This window comes from Oculina patagonica, chromosome 11 (assembly GCF_052425735.1).
Source record: "Oculina patagonica isolate OP01 chromosome 11, crgOcupat, whole genome shotgun sequence".
NCBI lineage: Eukaryota > Metazoa > Cnidaria > Anthozoa > Scleractinia > Oculinidae > Oculina > Oculina patagonica.
Window position 1 is genome coordinate 14,335,914 of NC_135768.1, and position 22,503 is coordinate 14,358,416.

The 22,503-nt window shown below is 39.9% G+C and overlaps 1 protein-coding gene across 1 annotated transcript; it reads left to right on the forward strand.

Moving 5' to 3' along the window:
• Positions 1-546: 546 nt before the first annotated feature.
• On the forward strand, positions 547-21,261 carry LOC144629654 (uncharacterized). Its single transcript, XM_078487886.1, has 12 exons — positions 547-1,068; positions 2,280-2,372; positions 3,978-4,082; positions 6,874-6,972; positions 7,582-7,689; positions 9,081-9,185; positions 9,790-9,876; positions 16,950-17,034; positions 17,668-17,733; positions 18,351-18,477; positions 18,618-18,746; positions 19,617-21,261. The coding sequence occupies exons 1-12, from the start codon at positions 922-924 to the stop codon at positions 21,259-21,261; spliced, it is 2,796 nt and encodes a 931-aa protein (XP_078344012.1). The 5' UTR covers positions 547-921.
• Positions 21,262-22,503: the final 1,242 nt, after the last annotated feature.

Genomic DNA, 22,503 nt, shown 5'->3' on the forward strand with positions numbered 1-22,503 from the left:
AACCTATTGGGGTCCCTCTCAGATGGCTTGATCAATTTACGTATTTATCAGCAGATCAAGTGTTGAAAAACCGAACGTTTGATTTTGCTTGATTCAAAATGTTTTGTCAGCTTTCGTTCGGTTATAATTCATCTCATCTTAATCGAACGTTCGATTTGGTTCGATTTGCATTTATTTTTTGGGGGAGTTTGAAGACCGAACCGAATGATTGAGTTCAAACGGGAACGTTCGATGTGATACGCCGGGAAATACATGAAAAAAAGGGGGGGCTGTGCCCCCTCGCTCCCCCCCCCCATCTCCCTTAGATCCGCCCCTGGTTTAAAAGGTAACCAGTTTAATCATCGATCCAGTAAGGGGAATAAGTACATTTTAAATAAATATTTAAACATACTTCCTGACGAAATGTAAAAGGCACCATACATAGGGTGAAGTACCCCACTCTGTAACATGTACTGTATAATTGCATCACTTTTTTTATCAATGTGAAAATGTTGTATTTGAAATGAAACCTACACAAGCCAGCTTGAAGGAGAGGAGTAGAACGATTTGAGTATAAAACTCAAAGTGTGCGCATTCAAAACTGAAATTCACGATTTTTCTCAATTTCTTTTTGGGCCAATGACAAAACGAGAGCACTTACGAGAGGACTGGGCATAGTTTCCCAGGCTTGCGCGCAATTTAAAATGGCGGCCGTGTTGTTTGTGTTATTAGTCAGATGATCGGCTGTTTCTTGGAAAGAACATTTAATCAAGGTTTAAAGGTCGCTGTTAAAACCTTGGATATACGTTCCAACACTTGTGGACCTAAATGGACGAAGTTTTGCTACCAGGGAGTGTACGAACATAAGTTTTAAAGCTGTTGTGCAGAGTAAGCAAATTTCCCATCGTCGTTTTACGTTCTGACGATCAATGGTGTTGAAAGATGAGTCAGAACAGAAACCCTCAGGAAACAGTATTTGTGGATTTTATACGAGAGGGAAAATTAGCCGAAGTCCGGAGGATCCTTTTGGAGAATGGCCACAGCGAGAAGTCGAATCCTTTGTTGAAGAAAAAATTTGGACAATTCAAGGTGAGTGATGTTAAAATTAAGTTATAAATGCAAAAATTAGTAACTTATTATTAAGCATTGATTCCTCTATCGCGGATCTTGTTGAGTATTAGCCTTTGAATTGTGCAGAAAGGAAGTAAGAAAAATAAGTCGTTGGTACACAGGCTAGGCCAACGTAACAATTATTTATTATAACAAGACGTCAGACGTGCATAATTTTGTTTTGGTATCGTTCTGAGGGGGGAGGTACAGAATAGGGAGGAGGGAGAAATGGCCAAAAAAATTAGGGAGGAGGGAGAAATTTTAGCAAAAAATAGGGAGGAGGGAGAAATTGGCACAAAAAAGTAGGGAGGAGGGAGAAATTGGCGCTCCCCCCTCTGTTCTGACATTTTGCTTCACCCTAAGATTCAAGATTCTAGATTTTCACAACAGATTCCCTTTCGTAGCTTAATATAACAGCGTTTATGCTTAAGTATTCTAGAGTGCTATGTGATTTATATGACTAGTTTTCCCCAAATCCCAGGGCTTATCAGCGGGCAAACGAATGTGAGCCAACTTGGGAACATTCCCCAGGGGTTGAAGATTTTTCAAGTCAATTCTCCTGGGTCATATTTTCGCCAATTTTCCTCATGAAAATTCCATCAAGTTCCCCTGTTTTCCCAAGCATGTTAGTCAAATATTGTATAGTGGTCTACTGTACATAGTTCTTGCTGGTGTACATTTGCATAATGGACTCAGCAGCTACGAAAGAATAGGAAAGGAACTGTGTGTAAAAGGCCCAGGGGGCTCTCTGTATATTTTTGCAACCCTCTACTAGATTAGACACCAAAAATCCCTACCCTAACCCAGACTTTTGTTTAGAACTGTATCACTATGAGTGTTTCTGGTCTAAGTTCATGAAATCACTGATCAGTTTCCTGGCAAATGATACCCTATTCTAGACCAAAAATCTCTGGTTCCTATACCCTATCCTAGACTTAACTGCTTGAAAACCATACCCTTCACAGCGGCACATACCTATATAGCTCATATATGGGAGTGTAGTCTTGCTGTAATAATGTATACTAAATGTGTGATTTATGATAGAATTGTAGGGAAAATAACCCCTCTTTATCACCCTGGGAGCAGTTAAGACCCCCTGCTGTCCATTTCCTACAGACTTCTACATGTATATCATGATCTCTTACAATTAAGGGTATGCCCTTGATGACAGACCCTATTTTATTTTACAGGAAACAGCTCTGCACCTAGCTGTTAAATACGGCCATGAAGGAATTGTCAAGCTGTTGTTGAGGACTGGAGCTGATATCCATGCCACTGACATAGTAAGATATTATGATTGCTAATTATATTCAAAGCAAATTTGTTTTGTTTGAAATTTTGCAAAACCAGTTGCTTTTTATTTTTTCTTACATGTATTTTGTCACAGGCTGAAAGAAAGGAAAATAAGTTAAGGTATCACGGAAGGAAAATTGGCGATTTCCTTCCAAGTGAAATTGTGTGCAAACCATCAATGGTAACCCCAATAAAGTATATATTTTCTGAAAGCTTATTGAATAAAGATTGTACTTTTGGATTTTGTATTGATCATATAGACCATAATAAGCAACGTCAGCATTTTGTTTGCAATTATGATGTTGCGCAACATTAGGTTTATTTGAGAACAAATTTACGTGAGAGCCTAAACTTTTATGTGGAATTTGTTCTACATATGTTGGTCTAAAAAACGGTGTCTCAGATTTTTCTTTTCTTGCTCCTTTAATTTTTTATAAATTTTTAAACTTTAAAATGGCGTTTTTAGGGCTTCTTTAGGATTAAAAATTCATAAAAAATTAAAGGAGCAAGAAAAGAAAAATCTGAGACACCGTTTTTTAGACCAACATATGTAGAACAAATTCCACATAAAAGTTTAGGCTCTCACGTAAATGTGTTCTCAAATAAACCTAATGTTGCGCAACATCATAATTGCAAACAAAATGCTGACGTTGCTTATTATGGTCTATATGATCAATACAAAATCCAAAAGTACAATCTTTATTCAATAAGCTTTCAGAAAATATATACTTTATTGGGGTTACCATTGATGGTTTGCCACAATTTCATTTGGAACGAAATCGGCAATTTTCCTTCCGTGATACCTTAAATAATCAATGAAACTGGTTTATAAAATTCCATATCAACATCTTTACCTATTGTAAACCTTTTACATGTAACTCAAAGGGAGGCACAGTGTGGTTTGTGCATGCCTCGAACTGGGTATTGTTGTGCTAAATTATGTTCTCTGTACAGGGTTCTTTTCAGTCTAGGGTTTAAATGGTACCAAGGAAATGCAGTAAGGGCAACCTGTCAAAATGGTGGGGGATAACATGTGATGATGGGCTAGCATCCCATCCGCGTCTGTGCTATCTCTCCCACATTATAATATTATCTGAAGCAAAGCACGTGTAAAGTTCAGCGACCAAAGACGACAGAAGAGGCGATTCTTGTACGAGAACGAAAGTAAACAGTTTTACTAAGTACACAATCTAGCGACCAAACGAAATGTTCTAGCGAATTCGTGAAGCGCGTGTGCAGAACAGCGACCAAAGACGACAAAAGGGACGATTCAATGCGAAAACGAGACTAAAATATCGTCGCACCAGTTTCCCGGCCGAGACTTGCCCCTGCAAAAATCAATCGGGGCGGCCAATTTGGAGCCCATACACCTGCGCGCGCATTACGGCTTGATTCATTCCGCATAACAGTGCACAGGCATACCAACTCAAAAGACACAGGACGCAAAACAGAATTAGGCTTGCGCTCTCCTTCGTCGAACGCAATAATGCTAAAACTTACCAAGTTAAGTTAAATACTAGTTCTGATGAGCTATTTGGCTTCTCTCATTTCCAGTTCTCTTTTTCTTGCTATAACAATTTTTATTTTTTTTCCAGCATAAATGTACTGTTCTTCATACTGCTGCTGATCAAAATGAAGGCATTGACATTATCACATTAATTCTCAAATGTAATGGTGTTGATGCTAATGCATTAGATGGGGTAAGAAACTATTGTGTGGTTCCATAAAATGCCCATACTCCCCCAACAGAAGGGATTGGAATTTCCTAGTGGTGGGAGGTCTTATGAAAAATCCCTTCCATGGGGGAGGTATGGATAATTTATGAACTACACAGTGAACTTAATGGATGGCAACCTTTCTCATAAATAGACCAGTAATGTTAAACCATCAAGATATTAGTTTCAAGTATCTCTACAACAATTAACTCTTGATTTGTTTGTTTCCTAAATTTTGAGTGGTCTTTAATAATGGTTTTGTTTGGCTGTCACAAAGTTAGTTTTTTTTAGTATAATTATTATCAGGTGTTCATTTGCCACCAACGATGGGATGTCCAAATTAAATATGGACATTAAAGAGAGGTCAGAGAACAACACATTACAAGCAAACATATCTATTTACCTTTGCCTTGAAAGTTGGTTCTAAACTTTGTTGTAGAACTTATTGTCTGGATGCTTCAACATGATTGGTCTGTTTATGGAGAAATATCACACACCACTCAGTTTAAGTAGTCGTACCTTTTCCAAAGTATAGAAAGCTAAATTGAAGGTGCGTATGTAAAAACGGCCGCTTGAATTTCTGGCTAAATCGAACTTCATCAAAACAGCTCCAAATTTCGCATGCAGGTTTGTTTACGTGTGCTTAACACTGCAGTCCTGTGTTTCATTTCGCTGGTATTTTCGTCGTTTTTCAGAAATAATGTATGCAAAAAAAGGCATTTTGCAAGCTTACGTTCTCCCAGTCAGCTAGCAGTCTGAGTTTTTCAACGCATTGCGTGTACATCTTTCCCTGCAGGGTTTTCTAAGCGTCTACAGAAGGCGAGAAACCATTTTACAAGCATGTCCTTGACTCGCTGCCGCCATGTTTTTTTGTTGATTTGAGTAGAGTAGGACTGGATACTGCATTGTGATGTAAGGTCACATGTTAGAGGCGGAAGAGTTTGAATTGAGCAAAATAGCACCTTTGAAAATAAAACGTAGAAGTTTATAGTTTTAGCTCAAGTGCGGCTGCCAGGTGGTTAAAGGACATCATTAAGTCTGAATACCCGTAAGTTTACAGCATCGCTCGAAGAACTGAGGGATGTTCCTGCCTTTGTTTTGTACAACAGCGCTGTTTAGCGCTTCAGAAGAACGTTGCACAAACCAAGGTAGTTTTGAGCCTGGCAGCATAAAAGCCTAAAACAAAAGTTTCTTGCCGGCAACTTTGTCAATGCGAGTTTTGCAGTGTCCGCTTGGGTGCTGCCGCGACAAAGTTGCCGAGAAGTGACCTGGTTTAAGACTTAAAAAAATTCTTTATAGGTTTGGCAGGGGACGTTCCCTCGCAAAAATTTTTTTCTGTACCTCATTAAATATTCATCAATCAATAAATCAATCAATCGATTCGTGCCTTAGTTTATCTTGTTTTCGCGGGATTTTGTAGATGTGTGATGATGTAAGGAGTGGAGATAGAAGTGAGAGCAAGCCGCCGGCACTTAACTGAAAGCAAAACTAGTATAAAGTGACAACACGAGCAAACGTATTCAATCAATCAGTCTATCACAACAATCAATCTTTATTTCACTTTCACCTCAAATTACAGCTAACGGTAACAGATTAAAATAGTCTTGCCCGAAACAACAAAAATTAGCTAACCGCAAGCAGACTGCAGTGAAAGCTAGCTGCAAGCAAACTGGCGTGAAAGCTTACTGCACTAAAAGTGCGATCTAAGTGTCGAGGCTGACTCTGATCCTAAACTTAACTTGAAACCTTAACCCTAATCCCTTGGGGTTAGGGTTAAGCTTTTTCGCTAGGGTTAAGCTTTTGCGTTAGAGCTAAGCTTTGGCGTTAGGGCTAAGTCTGTAACCCTAACCTGAAACTCTAACCCCGACCCTAAGGCCTTGGGATGGGCTTTTGCGTTAGGGCTAGGACTGTAACCCTAAAATTTTAGCTGGCTTCATTGTTTTGAGGAACAAAAGGATTCCTTTGTTTATCGTTTGTGAAAGAAAAGTCAAAAAGACACCACGCCAGCAAAAACCTTGTCTTTTTGCATGTGTTATTTTTCAAAAACGAAAGAAAGACCAGTGAAATAAAACACAGGACAGTGTTTAGCACGCGTAAACAAACCTGCATGCGAAATTTGGAGCTGTTTTGATGATGTTCGAATTAGCCAGAAATTCAAGCAGCCTTCAATTACCGGTAAGCAAGTTATATTTCCAGATGAACTTAATAAATACAAATCATACAAAAACAACACTTTTAGTGAAGACAGTTCTAATAACAATTAAAACTTGGCACAAATTTTTGACAAATGTTTTGAGAAAGTTCCAAGCGAAGGGGCTAAGAGGGGAAATTGTACTATCTTCAGGGTTGTCATTAAGGTTTTTTTTTGTTACTTAACATTGACGTTATCACCTGAAGAATTTCGCTCTGTACACAAGTGTAACATAATGCCAATCAACATCTTCATGTATAGTAACTTTTGAGTGAACTCAGCCGTGACAGGTGTTACAGGTTACAGCTCTTATAATGACAGCCCTGATCTTGATTGCTTTTTCTGAAATTTCATCTGTGATGCCAGCAGATCTTCAACCGAATTCAAACAAAATGATGCCCTTTGTATTTTGAATTATCTAGGAAGTAATGTTTGGGCAGGGTCCATAATTTGAAGATGAAAAGAAATTCTACTGGCCCAGCTATTACATTTGTTGAAAACAGTTACTTGTAATTAATTAGAAACTATTGACCAAACATTGTGGCATCAATTAATATGCATGTATTTGTCATTCTTTTGTTGCAGTTTGGAAATACTCCCATTAAGCTGGCGGCAGAGAAGGGAAACAGTGATGCAGTGAGGTTACTTATGGAGAATGGAGCAGAGGTCACCATAGCTGATAAAGTATGTAACAAACTTGTCGATCTCATTGTTCTTGGTTTCTAGATTAGAGTCTGTAGGTATTTCTCAATGCCTGAGATGTTCCCTTAAGAGGGTGGTAACTGAAGGGTATTTTCATGACCTGTGATTGGCACTTTTTATTTCCCGTGAAATGTGACAGAAAGAAGTACGTACTTACGTGCAGTTGCCAATAGGTCCCAATATAGTGACTGAGGTGGGTGGGCAGGGGCAAACTGAATGCAGAATATGCTCAGCATGGCCATTCCATTTCAAGATGCAAAAGCAAACCACAAGGGAAATCTACTTGCCTTTATGGAAGCAACTCAAAAGGTGCACGTTTCAATGGAATGCCCACTGGCTCATGGGAGATCTCCCAGTAAACTATAATTATTGCTTATCTCATTATGATGTAAAAGCTTTATGAACTGGTGCATTCTTAAGCTGGAAATTGCAGTCACACTACTTTCTACACATCAGACATGTCCTCCTACATAAGCCATATGTGTCTTAAATGTAAACTAAGTCACTGTTAGGGTAACAGTAACTTCTTACCTCTAACTTTTTAGGTGAATCATTAAATTTAATCATGAACAATCACTTTGAACATTGTAGGGGGAGAACACTACTTTGCATGTTGCTGCAAAGAAAGGCCACATACAGGTGTTAGAGATGCTACTCATAAAAGTAGCCAATACTGGAATTATTGGAAAACAAAACAAGGTAATTTTTATAGCCAGAGTAAAGTTCTATTCATCCATTCAGGGGGGAGTTGCAGTACATGTACCTGAGTATAATTATATGTGGTTGGCATGTAGCTTCATTATATTAATTATATTACAATATTAATAAGTTAGAATGTTGGACTCCTAGATTAAGACTGACCACTGTGCCTGGCCATGGTCATCATGTTTTATATTATGTTCTACATGTATGTGAAATTTAATAAAATCCACAACATTTCGATATAAATTATGTTGCAAAAGAAATGGGACAAAGAGAAGAAAACCACTACAGAAAGGGGAAGCGGGAGAAAAAGGTACAGGAAGCGGGAGGTTCAGACCCCCCTGCCCCCTCCCCCTATTAAGAACAGATTATCTTGCAATTAGCATGTGTAGGTAAGGACAAATAAGGGAGAGTTGGATGGACAATTCTATGTTACATGTTTTCTGATCTACAGTGGAACCGCAATATAACGAAGGGCCAATGGACTGGCAAAATAAGTTCGCTATAACGTTCTTTTCCATATGCTTTACTATTACTGGGGCGAAGAATATCGTTCATTATATGGAGGACTTTGCTATATAGAGGGTCGTTAAATCAAGGTTCCACTGTACAATGAAAAATTGAAAAACAACTCAAGATGAACTCTATTTGTAATGATTATCCTGTAAATGCTCGAATTAGCGCCTGGGGTGCTTATTTAATTTTTTAAGGCAAGAGGTGGGCGCAAATTGGAAGGGGGGCACTTATTTGAAGGGGGGCTTGTATTTCGTTTATCAATTTTTTGCCTCAAAACGATACTGTCTTTATTTCTAGTGAATCCAAACTGTAACGTAATAACATTTAAAAAGTTCAACAACTAGCAAATTATTTTTTTGTGAAACTTGAAACGTTCTTGAGACGTTTTTAAGCTGCCCGTCAAAAATGTATTGTATTTCAATAGAACAGTTCTAATAACTGGCGTTTTCCATTGTGAAATGTTTTGCATAAAAAGGAAAGCCTGCGGAAAATGTTCAGTTGTCTTCAATTTAAAATGGATATTTCCATTGAGGAAATGAGAAGTAAACCTGTGCGACTTTGAAGAGCATTATTTTTGTTCTATTTCATATGTCACGTTCATTAAAAGTATTGTATATCACATTTGTATTGGTTTCGTATATCAATTATGCAATTCAGCCTGGTGACTGCCATTTAATTGTTCTTAATAAACTTATCCTATCCTAATGAATAATGAACCTAATTTTTCTTGGGGAGGGGGAAGGGGGTGCTTATTCAGTATTTTAAGCTTAAGGATGGAAACTAATTTGAAGCCGGCGCTTATTTGAAGATGGGCGCTAATTCAAGCATTTATGGTAATAATTGCTTATAAAATCTTTTGTTCTCCTTCTTAGGACAAAAAGACTCCTCTTCACTTGGCTGTTGAAAGCAAAAGTCAGCATTGCGTTGCAATGTTGTTAAATTCTGGTGCAGCTTCTACAATGGATGTGAAAAATGAGGTGCAGCAAAATAATTATTATTCACTTCGTTCTAGCTCAGTAGTACAGTTCAATCCTGATTTCTCAAGCAATTGAACCAAAAGCCCTTTCCCTTGATTTGCTTCCACTTAGTCAAACACTGCAATTTAACCCCTGATTCCTTGCACTCCAGATTTTTCAAAGCAATTTTGCTTATTCCTAAAAATTTGACTGTGATATAGACTAATGTACTAATTCATTCTTAATGCAGGTGCATGAACCTTTGTGTGTTAAAGGTAAAATAATTGAAGAGTAACAGTGTATAAAATAAAAGTTGAAAAGTTTAAGAGCTGAGATGAATAAATTTCAACCATCAACCCTCATATGCAACAATAGAGTCCATTAATGCCATAACGGCACACATGCATTTATACCAATATGGAGCTATTTACATTCTCTGTCACTGCTACTTGAGTTTAGTTCCGCTGAATGTGAATATACATATGTTAACCAGCCAGAACTTCATGTTTCAGTGGATGAGACCTTTTTTCTTTTATTAATAATACAATACATAACTGTATAAAGTTGTGCTGACTGAGTTATAATATTATTTTATGATGTATTGATCATTTTTGTGGTGTCACAGAATGGCCAAACTGCAGCTGAGCTAGCGAAAGATGAGGGAGACAAAGAAATCATCAATTTTCTGGAAAATCCTCAAAAAGCAAAGGAGGTCAGTTTGTTTGATCAACATTTATTTTTTTTAATGGAACTCTCCGTATTAATTCTCTCTCATTTCCTACCATTTTCTTTGTTTTTTTGTTTGTTTTAATTTTAATTAAGGTATTTTCCCTAAAGTAAGCTGTTTGTCTGATCAGTTGCTGTGTTTTCATAACGTACCTTTTTTAATTTTATGTACAATTTGGTGAATGTAATAAATTTTTGATTGGGGTTATGATTTCTTTGCACAGTCTGCACTGTAAATTATGTGGATTAGGGGAGCACTGCTTTTAATCAATGACATGCTGTTATAACAAGTGATCACTTGACCAACAGAAAAAGTGAAAAGTAACTATAAAATGATGATTAACCACTGCCTCGCGAATATGGAGGATGGGTGCCTGGGATACCCGGGAGGGCCTCCACTGAGGTCAGCCGGCCCTCCCCAGATAGGATAAAGCTGCCAAGGCTGGCAATCCCAACAAAACAGCCATGAGCCCCCACACACAGACACCCGTCACACTGATTAAATCAGTGGAAAAATGAATTTATAACTAATAAAAAGAAGCAGGAAAGGGAGGGAGGGAGGGGAAAAACTCGCAAAACATCCCTGAAAACCCTCCATTGAACGAAGACCTGACACCACGCTGTCATGTCCGAGAACGCAACGCACTGAGCCTGACAAGAGCTAGTAACCGCTGACCACCAGGACAGCCGACTACCCACTCGTTGTGGTTAACTTGGTTAAATTGCTTTATTTAACTTGGTTAAATCGCATTTAACCTCATTTAACCACTGCCTCGCGAATATGGAGGATGGGTGCCTGGGATACCCGGGAGGGCCTCCACTGAGGTCAGCCGGCCCTCCCCAGATAGGATAAAGCTGCCAAGGCTGGCAATCCCAACAAAACAGCCATGAGCCCCCACGCCAAGCCGAAGGGATCTCTGTGCTGACCACCAGGTCAGAACAGAGCAAGGGGCTCATGGCTGAGAAGCCATAGCCCCGAACACCACCCACATCCCGAGGCACCCATCTGCATGATTAACTGATACAACACTATCACGCCACACCCGCTATAACGCCAAACACGCTAATACGCCACACCCGCTATAACGCCACACACGCTATAACGCCACACACACTATAACGCCACACACACTATAACGCCACTACAACGCCTAACTGCAAACAACTGCAGCATGCTAAACCCAAGCTAACAGGCAGATGTAGAACCCCTAACGCCCTGCTATGCCTGGCAACGGAACAGGCAGAGTGCACTGTAGTAATGCTAGATGCCATGCTATGCCTGACAAAAACAAGGAACAGTAAACCCCCTTGGAGTCCCACTATGCATGACAGACATGACACATCGGGCAAGCTAAAGCTAAGCTAACAGGCAGATGTAGAACCCCTAAATGCCCTGCTATGCCTGACAACGAAACAGGCAGAGTGCACTGTAGTAATGCTAGATGCCATGCTATGCCTGACAAAAACAAGGAACAGTAAACCCCCTTGGAGTCCCACTATGCATGACAGACATGACACATCGGGCAATGAGTAAACATGACCCACACACACGCTAAAACAACACAGGCCACACATGCTATAACGCCACACACGCTACGCCATTACAAGGCCTAACTGCAGCTTGCTAAACCCAAGCTAACAGGCAGATGTAGAACCCCTAAATGCCCTGCTATGCCTGGCAACGGAACAGGCAGAGTGCACTGTAGTAATGCTAGATGCCATGCTATGCCTGACAAAACAAGGAACAGTAAACCCCCTTGGAGTCCTGCTATGCATGACAGTCATGACATGACAGGCAATGAGTAACCATGACACACACCACACACGCTAAAACGCCACACACGCTACGCCACTACAACGCCTAACTGCAAATAACTGCAGCTTGCTAAACCCAAGCTAACAGGCAGATGTAGAACCCCTAAACGCCCTGCTATGCTTGGCAACGGAACAGGCAGAGTACACTGCAGTAATGCTAGATGCCATGCTATGCCTGACAAAAACAAGGAACAGTAAAACCCCTTTGGAGTCCCTCTATGCATGACAATCATTACACGACAGGCAATGAGTAAACATGACACACACCACACACGCTATAACGCCACACCTGCTGCAAACGTTACGCCACTACAACGTCTAACTGCAATAGCTGCAGCTTGCTCCCAGTCATAAACTATGTAAAATATCATTAAACTATATCTAACCCCCCAAGCAGGACACATACTAAAAAACACCATGCTAAACCCAAGCTACCAGGCAAATGTGGAACCCCCAAACACCCTGCTTTGCCTGGCAACGGAACAGGCAGAGAGTAATCAAGCTAGATGCCATGTTATGCCTGAAAAAACATGCAAAAACTGTAAGCTATGCCTGAGCACAAAAAAAAAAAAAAAAAAAAAAAAAAAAAAGGCCTAGATATACGTGTGCCTAAGCTTGCCCACAAGGTACAGGAAACTGTAAACCACTCGAGCCCCAAACTAATGCCTGGCTAGACCTGTAAGCAAAGTAGACCTTATGGAAGCTATCCCCGTGAATGCCCTGCCATATCAAGGCTGAATAGGTAACCAGACACATGCCTGCCTGAGCTGACCTGTAGGCTAGGTAATCATACAGCGAACAAGGAACCCCTAAGCACTACGCACAGTAAGACTACAAGCACACGGACTGGCGCACAGATACAAACGCGACTGCACACCACTAACGGTAAGTGCCAGAGCCCGTCAAAGTATGCTGATAAACACCCCGCCAATACCAAGCTAACGCCAAACAAACCCATTACTAGCTACAGACTCTGTATCTCAAAGTACGCTAATGAATGCCACACCACGCCAAACAAAACGCCTCACCAGCTACAGAGCAGCTAGCTCCTGGTTGTTACTAAGTTAAATAAGTATATAAAAACCTAATTAAAAATATATATATATATATATCCCCGTGAGAGCCCTGCCATGGGAAGGCTGAATAGGTAACGAAGCCTGAACTAAACAAGCAAAGTAACCCCCAAAAATGCTACAACAAACAACAAACTAAAACGGACGACAGTACCCCCTTAAAATGCCCTGCTATGGTTGAACGAAACAAGTAAACAGTAAGCCCCTTAAGATGCCCTGCTATGTCCAAACTAGACGGGCAACAGAAATCCCCTGCTATAAGTCTGCACAAAATGGGAACCAGTAATCCGTGAAGGTACCCTAGTGCCATGCCATGCCTGATCTAACAAGGCACCACTATTAAAAAACATACCATGCGGAGCTCAACTAAGCAGACAACTATAAATCCCGAACTAAACAAGCAAAGTAACCCCCAGACGGCTACTACATACCAAACTAAAAACAGATGACAGTTCAACCCTAAAATGCCCTGCTACGCCTGAACTAAACAGGTAAACCGTAAGACCAGTGTGAAATGCCCAAGAACATATGCCATGCTACTCCTTGAGCTAACACACCCCAGCTGAGGGATCAAAGACATGATAAAGACCCGGGATAAAGATAACCCGCTGCGATAAGTAGACAACAGCAAAACCCGTAACACTGAAAGAAATGTGCCACTACAATGCCTGAACTACAGTAAACATACAACAGCGAACATACTAAAAACTCAATAACAATGCCAAAACCGGCACAGCAAACACTAGCTAAAATGCCAAGCTACCCCATATGAACTAAAGCAGACAACAGCGCACACACTAAAATGCAATACTTGAATGCCTGATCTAAACATAGGCACGCTAAGCGTGCAGGAGTTATTTTTTCAATTTATGGGGTGGCTTGGGGTAAAACTGGGTGATTGTCCTGTTGGGATGGTTTATGCCATGGGTTGAGCCATTTGTGTATGGCGGCCCACGGAGTCACTTTTTTGCACAAAATTTGCTTGCAAACAAAATAACTTTTACGTGCATTTTGATACATCAGAACTGTTTTATTCAATACGTAAATTTTCGTCATTTAATTGAAAAACAAAAACTAATTCAATTATCAAAATGTCACAAAATGGCACGTTCTTATTCTGTTTAAGCGGTTATTTTGTTGCTAGCTTTGTAGCAACCGTAACGTGTTACTTTTGTTTGTTACGGAATATTTTTGGATTTTTGCCAAACACTGAAACATGATATTGTTGTTTTTCCTCACTTTTGTAACATGAGACCTTTGTTTTTTAAAAACGAACGTAACACGATACCCTTGTTTTTCTCGAAAAAGCCACGTTTCCATACAGACATTGAACGAAAAGTACTATAATAAACGAAGTAATAAACGCATCAAATCAAAAACCACTTTCTTCGGGAAAGTTCTTTAAAGCGCAGTATACCTGGAGTCTTTGTTTCCTGTCAGAACTGTTCAACAAAGATTTTCGTTCATTCACAACCTAAATTCTATTCAACAAACAAGAACTAATTGAGATATCAAATTGTCACGGAATGGCACGCTCTTATTCTGTTTTTGCTATCGATCGTAGTTGCTTTTAACAGCAAAGTTAATACTTGTACCGGTTCATTAAATATTTGAACGAGATGTTTTACAGTTGATTTCAGTTTACTTTGGCCGCCCGCTTTGCGAAGTTTGTTGGGAAATTGGAAACTTTGTTATGAAGTTGCCAATTACGTTGCGAGTTTGCGAATCAAATTGCGAACTTCGATAAGTTCCCAACTGGGGCCCGACTGAACTGTCGAAGTTTTGGTAGTTGAGGAGAAACAAGACATGTTGCTCGAAAGTCATGGCGATTTCTGAACTCGAAGATTTTAGAGCTTGTCAAGGAAAGTTGAAGTAGCTTGAAGTGCAAGACAACGTTTCGCATCAGCGATCACGTAAGTGATTTGCCGATAAATAATTTTATGCAGGTAGAAATTTGGTCAAATTTTAACTTTTTTGTATGAAAACACATATTTAACGACTTCTGTGAGGCATAATCTTCACTGTCTTCAATTTCAAGTCTTCTGCGTTTGTAAACCGGATGAAACTGGATGGTTTACCCATATGTAAAATTGATTTTAATCGAAGCCGACGCGACGCGACGCGACGCGACAGACTAATTTGTTCGAGACAACATGTTTACGGCTCGCTGAACATAAAAGTTTTTTATTTTTATGACATTTGTTTCCAACAGTTTAGCGTATCAAAGCCGTTTTTGATAACATAATTATAGAAGGTTTTATTAATTTCGGACCTAAGTTTGGAACTTTGTATTGAAGCTCACAATTTGATTCACAAACTCGCAACCTATTTGGCAACTTCATAACAAACTTTCCAATTTCCCAACGAACTTCGCAAAGCGGACGGAAAAAGTAATGACAACATTATTCTTCAAATCTGCTTTGTGCAAATGTTATATGTTATTTTTACCACGGTCAGGAAAGCTAGCCTCTCCAAACGTAGGCTCCAATAAGACGAATAACAAGTTAGTGTTGGGCCTTTTGCTCACGGCGTGTGCATTGTAAGCAGGCGAGCGTTACGAAAAAAGTTTTTAATCCAGCAGGGTTAAATCACAACTCACCGATTCCGCCTCCTTCTAATCTAAAAACTTCGAACGAAATTGCTGACTACAACTGTGTCAGATTGCTTCCCCTTTATAAACTACAATTTGATTGGTTCCGATAGTACCTGAAATCTGATTGGTGTGACAAACACACATACTTCACTGACTGATTACAGGGCTAGGGAACATCACGCCGACTAAAGAGCTATTTTTAAAAAAATAACTCAAAAAACATAGCAAATGCATAAAACGATGTACTACCAAGCCCGAAATACAAAAAACAGGCAGTAAACATGGGCAAACAAAAAGCCGTACTACAATAGGCCCGCATAAAATAATGTTGTGCTAAGCAAAACTAAATAGGCAACACGCAAAAAGCCGTACTACAATGCCCGCATAAAATAATGTTGTGCTAAGCAAAACTAAATAGGCAACACGCAATAAAACTAACAAAACGACTATGTGCTGTAATAATTATAGTCCCTACCTCATATGTTACATAGAGCAAACGAGCAACGCAGAAAAAACGCTCGCAAACTACCGTAACTGATTTGTAGAAAATGATTTGCGCGGGAAAAAACGAGGACCAACACGGTAACGCGATAACACGATACCTCCAGGCATGACCAAGACCAACGCTACAACGGAGGTTTTTTAAGCCAGAAGACTGCAGAAGAACGAACAACGGAGCAACATAGCCGCTGGCAACGACGAGCAGAACAACAAATGGAAAGCTAAACCCAAACAGGCAGCGTGGCCAGCCGCTTGTACGTCGACGCTTCTGTGTATATTCGGACCATGAATAACTATCAAACCGACGTCGGAGCGCGGAGAACCACCTGGAACGCATGGAAACACGGCTGCAAACTACGTGCATGTAAAAGAATTGACAAACTGGGCTAGAGGCCCGTGAAATCCTTCCGTGAACGCAGAAAAAACTCGCAAAACATCCCTGAAAACCCTCCATTGAACGAAGACCTGACACCACGCTGTCATGTCCGAGAACGCAACGCACTGAGCCTGACAAGAGCTAGTAACCGCTGACCACCAGGACAGCCGACTACCCACTCGTTGTGGTTAACTTGGTTAAATTGCTTTATTTAACTTGGTTAAATCGCATTTAACCTCATTATATAATTATAATTGACTTTACCTTTGACTTAACCTGTTATAGTCAAATTGTTCACTTTCGATACAAGTATGAATCAAGCACGGCAGGATATGCTAGAGTCAGGTGTGCTGATTATTATCTGATAAAGGACCAGTGGTTAAGCACATCTAAAGGGATATAAAATGGGTGTGGTCAAATCCACATGACATTGATTTGACCCACATGAAAACAATGCAGTTGGAGTTTTAAATTTTTACCTGATTTCTTAAAATTTGTGCAAGTCTTCAAAAGAAAGCCTTGAATTTTTATCCTCTTAAAAACAATTTGTTCTCTCTGACTGGTGCTTTTAACACTAGAAAATTACCAGTATACATTAATCCATTATCTTACTACATGTAAGTTTCATACTTGTATCAGTGAGCAAATTTCCACTTTTTTGGGTTAACAACTGGCTGATACTATAAAATCCCCATTTTTAGTTCTTGCAGAAAGTGGCCAAGCCACCTACTAGCTGTACATCCATGCCAAAGCTGGGAAAAGGCGGTTCTGTGGAGGCAGACAGTCGTAAGTGATTCCTTAACCTGATTATTAGATGGCTGACTAAATGTCTGATGAACTGAAAAGTGCTGGATGTGCAATGGCGGATCTAGGGGAGGGGACCTGGGGACCCGGGCCTCCACCTTATTTTTAAGCCAAACTAAGGCACGAAGGGCCGAAAAAATTATTTTCGAGAGTGGGCCTCCCCCTTATTCCAGGGTCTAGATGATCAGGCCACCACTTACATGTACCTGAAGGTCTGGATCCACCACTGATGTGTCACTTAATAAGATCATGCAGTGGATATCAGATGGCACATAGCCAACAAGGCACCTAATGCCGGCCATGTTGGCTTTAACCATCTCATATCATACAATCATCATGAGCGGAATAATTTATTGTTATAACAAACAACCGTGAAGTATTGGTAAATTTTGCTAATTTTATTTTGTAAATAAAGAGTACTAGTGAAAGAGACAATTTTTGACTACCATATTTGTCAGCATACCGGTACATATACATGGCTGATATCCAATGGCTGCTAAGCCAATCAAAAATCTGGAAACACATTGTCTGATGCTCCAATTTTTAACATTCTAGAATAAATTTTTCTTCTATTTAAATTTGTTAACTGACTGATTATTGACTTTTTATTTACAGCCATAGTTAATGGATCACACCAAGTGAGTTTGCTAGGACAGCAAGGATTACAACTTCCACCAAATGGTGAGCTAACTTTGTGTGGCACGATTTAAAAGGGTCTGCAATGCATATTCAAGGATATCATGGCTCTTTGTCTTGGGCCTGCACTGACGTCAAACAGCATTCATGTAATAGTGGCTTAACTGAGTGACTTTTCCTAGAACTTATTGTGGATCATTTTGGTGTGTCAATTGCTCGGTCATGTGACTATATGTTTCTATGGCAACCATGTTTTCAAAGGGTGTTTTACCTAGTTTGGTGTTTTCTGAAGCTTATTATCTTTTTTAGTGAGATTTTGGTTTTATTTCCAAAATCTTTGAAATTAATATAATACTTTGTTTTAATCATTTTTTTACAAAACAATTTTGGAGGATTTGACATTAAGATAAGCAAAAGTGTAGTTTTGAAACACTCCGTAACCTGATGTCATAATTATTGCAAGTAACTACCACTAAAAATAAACAATGTTAGATGCTTTACACACCATTTATGTTTGATTACTAAAGTCCAAGCTAAGTAGATTTAACAAATGAAACATAAAACCACTTGTATTCTGTATTTCATGGCATGTCACTCAAAAGAATTCTATAACCAGTTCTATTTTAGTATTAATCAAAGATATACGTTTATCAATCTTTTAGCTATCCCAGTTCAATTGATTGCAAATCAAGTGACCATTAGCCAACAGTACTCGACAATTGTCAATGGTGGTATTGCTGCAGTAGGACCTGGTAGTCAAGTGGTCAATGGACTAGATCCAACTGCTGTGTAAGTACCCAGTAGACAAATTATGAGAATCTCATCTCAGGGAAAGCGTCTTGACTTAAAATTCCCAAGTCGTATTATATAACTTTAAGATGTATCCAAGCAGAAACGAAAACTTTGACCCTGGTATATTATATTTTTAGGGCGCGTCCACAGCCTTTACCAGAGAGAGATTTGGTCAGAGGTGAGAGTCATTATGATGTAAACGTGACCGGTGGTAACGCAAGTATAGGCGACCATGCCATGATCAATGTGGGCACAGGAAGTGCAAGGTAAACAATGGTAAATGACTGTCACGGTACTTGTAAAGCTCTTGTTAGTAAATCTGTTACACTCCATTATTTAACAAGGACCTTTTTTATAAGAACGTCGAGGCTAAAAAAAAAGGCCAAAATTTAAGAACATCCTAAGAATATGCCCAAGGCTGAAATTGGGTCAAGAACGAATTTTATATTAACTTCCTATTTTTTGTAAGTGACAAAAATATGTACGAAATGTATATATCTTGATTCAAATCCTGACCTGAAACTAAAATTGTCATCACTCATTTTTGACGTGAACATGTACATTTCGGTTACGAATAAAATTAACTGCAATACTACTTTGTTTTAAAAATTTAAAAACGAAGAACATTTTGAGAACATTTTAGGCTCAAATCTTTGAAAAAATTGAGAACATTCACCCTCGGTCGAAAATTAGACGTTTTTATATAAAAAGAGTGAAGCTTGCTATTTTTCCTTACATTCTTGTGAAACTTGAAGACTAGTAGATGGCGCGGTGGCGAGAGCGCTTGCCTCCCATCAATGTGGCCCAGGTTCGATTCCCGGACCCGACGACATATGTGGATTGAGTTTGTTATTGGATCTCGTCTTAGATCAGAGGGTTTTTCTCCGGTTTTCTCCCTCCAAACAAAACCAATTCGATCGGAAACAAGCGCTGAAAATCGCGAGTAAGCCAGGTCACAAGTGGTTCTGGTTCGTTACTTAACGAAAAGAGCAGAATTAAAAAAAAAAACCCAGCATGTTTACTCTGATTTGGTATGGCTAACCTTGGTTAAATTATAAAAAAAAAACAGTGCTTTAGAAAACGATATATTAAACACTGAAATGCTCTTATTGTTGATTTTTTAATATTTCTATCAGAACTCCAAGCACTGCTGGAAGCAGCGATGTTCCATTTAGTTTTCCACAACCTGAGGAGAATGGAGACACTAGTCCAGGTTCTGCTACCGGGGCATTTCCCTACGGAGAAAGCTCAGGATTTCCTACGGAAAATCTAAGTTCCTTCGGAGCCACTGAGTCATTGCCCCATCCAGTTCCTGAGCAATCGCCCATGGAGAAAGCAAACACGTTATTGCCCCGTCCGGTTCAAGAAGAATCTCCCCCGAAGCAAGAAAATGCGTCATTGCCTCAATCGGTTCAAGAGGAATCCCCTAGTGAGAAAGCAAGCTCCTCATTGGCCAGTCCGGTTCAAGAAACATCTCCCACAGGGAAAGGAAATCCCTCTTTGTCCCATCCGGTTCAAGAGGAATCTCAGAGTGAGAAAGCAAACACGTCACTGGCCAGTCCGGTTCAGGAGGAATCTCCCTCGGAAAAAGCAAACACGTCGTTGGCCAGTCCGGTTCAAGAAGAATCTCCCACGGGGAAAGGAAATCCCTCATTACCCCATCCGGTTCAAGAGGAATCCCTCACGGCTAAAGCGAATACTTCATTGCCTTATTCAGTTTCCGAAGAAAACCCCACTCAAAAACCGGATGGAGAGGCTGGACCGAGCAGGTCGTCCACTGGTGAAAGAACTGCAGAAAGTATTGGGCCTGGAGCTGTGGAAAACAGAGCAACAAGAACTGTCGGTTTAGTGAGAAATGACAATGCAGAAGGAGCCATTGCTCCTTCTGATGCTGTTGGAGCTTCTGGAGACAGCAGAACTCTCAGTAATACTGAGGCTTTTAACAAAACAGGAGCTTTTAGTGCAAAGTCTTCTGATGGTACCTCCTTCAAACCTGGTGCAGCATTGGGTCAATCGTGGCAAGAAAATCTAGGAAGAAGACCTCCAGAAAGACCCGGCCCTGTGTCTCGTTCTGTGCCAAAAGAGGGACAAGATCTATTATGGAAGGAGGTCAGTAATTCTCCATCTAGAGAAATGTCAGGTTTGGATCAACTGCGCACAGAATTTGAATCGCTGAAATTGTCTGGTGAGGTAGAGTCAGAACATGGGAAACGCCAGTGGACTGATGTCGTTACGAAAGGAAAGAATGCTGGCAACAGTGATCTTGTACTTCATCGAGCTTCCCTGGCAAAGAGCTCGGGACCTTCTTTGCTGTGTAAAATTCCAGACAAGCCAAAATCGGATGCGCAACCAAATACATGCGTCAGTGTTTCCCAAACCACGGCTTCCTCTAATGTTGGTGCCTATAATAATTTTTCACTGGATGGAACAGCATATGGCTTGAACAGCTCGTCAATGTATGCTCGCTCTTCTTCATCCAGCAAGGAATCCCCACACAGAAAGGAGCGACCTTCCAGAGAAGATGCGATTCCCGATGGGACCCTCCCTGCTGGCACAGTTTCGGATCGAAACGAATCAATGCGATTTGCCCGCAATGGTGAAGCCTTGAGCCCCAGTAATCAGGCGAGAGACGAACGTTCTCCTGATTTAAGAAACAGCTTAAGCAGTGAAATGCAATCGTCAGCAGGTGGATATTCTACCAGCAACCAGCCTGTAGACGCGAATCCTGAGGATGACCTTGAAGGTAAAAAAAGATGTGACAATGAGTGCAACCTCATGTGAACTTCTTCAGAATTAAGGAGTGTACTGTGGACGCTTTTAATAATAATGTTGTATTTTGCTAAAGTTTTATAAAAATGCTGCGCTTAGTGTTATTTAAAAGAAGCACTGTCATCCCGCTTTGCTCGAAAATGTAAAAAATAAAATGTGTAAGCATAGCACACGCAGAAGTAATGACCCCAAGATCTTGGTACCTTTTAGGGGCATGCTTAAAAATTTCGACGGTAACTTCAGTCACTATTACCGGTATATGGAAGTATCCTCCTGTGGGGAGGACAGAAGTGCCATTTGCATAAGAACACACTTGTTTTTCTAACTTGGTGTCACAAGGGCATAAAATAATGCATGTTGAAAAGTATGCTTGTTCTTCTTGTGCGTACGTGAGTCGTGGCGATTCCTAGTAAGGACACCATAGAAAAGTGTGTCAATTTTCCTTGTCAGTGTCTAATGCTTGTGCTTAGTTTTATGCTTACGTCGCCGGCAGCTTTTCTCAAAAGCTTATACTCCTGTCGCTAGTGTCACGGGTTTTAAGAGATTTTCAAACGGCCACAATATATATTTGTATCACAGGAAACCTAAAACTAATGGTCCATTTTTATTAATAATTGCTATATTGAAGCTGTTCAAAAGCGTCTTTGGCTGCGGATGGCTAGGATGGAAATTGATTACAACTTGAAAAATTGAGGCTTAACTTTTCAAGTTGTTTTCGCGCGTCTTAAAAAAAATCGATATTTTTAGCCGTGGTTTGATTTCTCTGCCCCCAGAATAAAGTTTTATCTTCCATCAGATGTTCAAAGATGATGTTTTTCATGAGTTACGTTGTCTAACACTTATTTCAGAACAGTTTAGACCAAAAAAATCCCCGTGACGTAGCTCCACTAAGAAGCAATTCTCTAGGCTTCAACAAACGTTTTGAAAAAATTGAAGTGAATTCGGGTGTAACTTGAAAACGCCAGCTTCGCGTTTTCCAAGTTTGGACATATTGTAATCCATTTCCATCCTCACCATCGTTAGTCATTCTCACTTCTTAATGGATTCCTGTCATTTGCCGACAACTGTTGCATGATTATTGTGTTTTCTATGATTTGGGGATGTTTCTTAAGTTCTCGGAGTCGTGATGAAGGTATAGATAGCTGTACTTCTTTTATAACGAGAAGAACGAATGATAGTTATTTTAGTATCTACCGGTAAAAACATTGTTGAATAGATTCTAAATAGTTATTTAAAAATATGTTATTTTTATTT

What these genes read in the sequence shown, in the direction of transcription:
- LOC144629654 (XM_078487886.1), top strand. Translation starts at nt 922, where the DNA reads ATGAGTCAGAACAGAAACCCTCAGGAAACAGTATTTGTGGATTTTATA. An exon ending in ATATCCATGCCACTGACATA is followed by an intron (nt 2,373 to 3,977) that starts GTAAGATATTAT and finishes TTTTTTTTCCAG; the next exon opens with CATAAATGTACTGTTCTTCA. An exon ending in AGGTCACCATAGCTGATAAA is followed by an intron (nt 6,973 to 7,581) that starts GTATGTAACAAA and finishes TGAACATTGTAG; the next exon opens with GGGGAGAACACTACTTTGCA.